The sequence below is a fragment of the Propithecus coquereli genome, unplaced genomic scaffold, assembly GCF_000956105.1.
Source record: "Propithecus coquereli isolate 6110/MARCELLA unplaced genomic scaffold, Pcoq_1.0 Scaffold323, whole genome shotgun sequence".
Lineage (NCBI taxonomy): Eukaryota > Metazoa > Chordata > Mammalia > Primates > Indriidae > Propithecus > Propithecus coquereli.
In genome coordinates, this window is record NW_012148875.1 from 1,750,222 (window position 1) to 1,751,992 (window position 1,771).

The 1,771-nt window shown below is 31.0% G+C and overlaps 1 protein-coding gene across 1 annotated transcript in view; it reads left to right on the plus strand.

Moving 5' to 3' along the window:
* LOC105815252 (uncharacterized protein KIAA1109-like) overlaps positions 1-1,771 on the plus strand; it is a 54,494-nt gene that overhangs the window by 45,661 nt on the left and 7,062 nt on the right. The window contains exon 2 of the mRNA XM_012650399.1: positions 328-407. Coding sequence (XP_012505853.1) covers positions 328-407 — 80 coding nt within the window. The remainder of the gene's footprint in view (positions 1-327; positions 408-1,771) is intronic.

Consider the following 1,771-nt stretch of genomic DNA (forward strand, 5'->3'; position numbering starts at 1 on the left):
TTTAAAGAGAAAAAAATAAATTGATTTCTCTTGCTTAGCACTGAAAATGAAAAATATAAAACCAAAATTATTTTTCTTCCTGAACTAATTTAATGATCAATTTTTAGTACAATTTTGTTAGTATAATATATTATACTATATCCCTATGAAACAATTTGTAAGATGATTATTTATGTGAAAGATGTTTTTTCCCTTTTCAAGATGCTACTTATGATGTGCTTTTTTAGTTTCTTTCCTTTTTGTTTTCACCTATTCTATTAACTAGGATATGGAACATTTTATATTCTGGAGATGTGTTTAATTTGCTTTCCCCCCATCTTCTTACAGACCACCAAGATTAATGGGAGAAGGTTTTGTGGTCATGCAGTCAAATGATGTTGACATCTACTACTACATGGATGAGCCAGGTATTGTGTTTTTGAAAGTATGTTTCATAGCTGCAATTCTGTTTCTTCTATGAAATACTGATATCTAATAATAGGATATGAATAAGCATCAGCAGATGTTAAATGTGGATATGAGAGTGTCTACCTGAAAATATCTGTATCATTTCTCAAAACCTGAATATTACTTTAGTATGTTAGACTAAAAGAGAATAGTATAGTAATCTTTCCCTCAAATTTCATTTTCACAGATATACTTGAAAAATTCACAATGCAAATGACCACGAATGAAAACCTTTACAGAATGTGGCATTAGTTCAGGTAGTTCATCTTAGCTTAGGAAAAAAAAAGATCACAGTATGTTAGATTTGAGGCTTAAAGTTTAAAGATTAAAATCCAGCTAGTTACAATGCTTAAAAGGTGGCTTCCATTTTATAAAAGTATCTAAACATAGAATTTTTAGCTTTTTTTTCATACTTCTGATCTTTTTATACCTTTCAGGTAGTTTGCAAGGTCAAAGTATTTTGAAAGTAAAACTAAGATGTTATTTGCCTTTTCACCATGTTGATATTTGCACGCGTGGTAGAAAAGCAGTGGTGGGTAAAACTGCTGGTGTTTTAACACTAATGAAGGCAGTGGCTCCTAACTATACTAGTAGTCATTATATTTTTTCCTGCCACACATTCACAGTAAAACAAAAAATGTCAGTATAACAAAAATTTCCTTGATTAACCGTAACAATTATTAATTTTATCAAATATTGACCCTTGTATAAAGTGTTTTTTATATTTGGTGTGACAAAATGGGAAGTTATGCGTAAAGTACTTCTGCTGCGTACCAAGGTATTCTGGTGTCTTGACAAAAAGCACTTGTGTGGTTGAGTTATAAGCTGAGCTATTTGCTGTTTTCATGCAGCACCAGTTACTTCAAAGAGTAATTAGAGACAAACTGTAGTTCTGAGCTTTCATGTGAAAATTAGAATTTTGGAAAATTTGGATCTGTCACTGTGAGCTTGACAGCATCACAATAATTAACAGCTTTTCTGATGAGACTACTAGTGATACAATAAATGTGATTTTTAAAATGTTCAATAGTAAAATTGGTCAACAGTTGGAAAAAAAACCTGCATAATTCATTTGAACGAATTGTTCAAATGACCAATGCATGATGTTACAAAGCCATGCATGGATAAAGATTTATTCAAAATACTAAGAGAGACCGGTAGATCTTAATGTAACATATATGAAAAGTTCAGTGATATGGTCATTGGAAATGACATTTAAGAAACTGCCTCTTGTTGAATTTTGGTGTAGTCTCAAAGAAGAAGAATATCCAAAATTATCTGAAAAAGCTACTAAAATACTCTTCCCTTTTCTATCTGTGTGTCT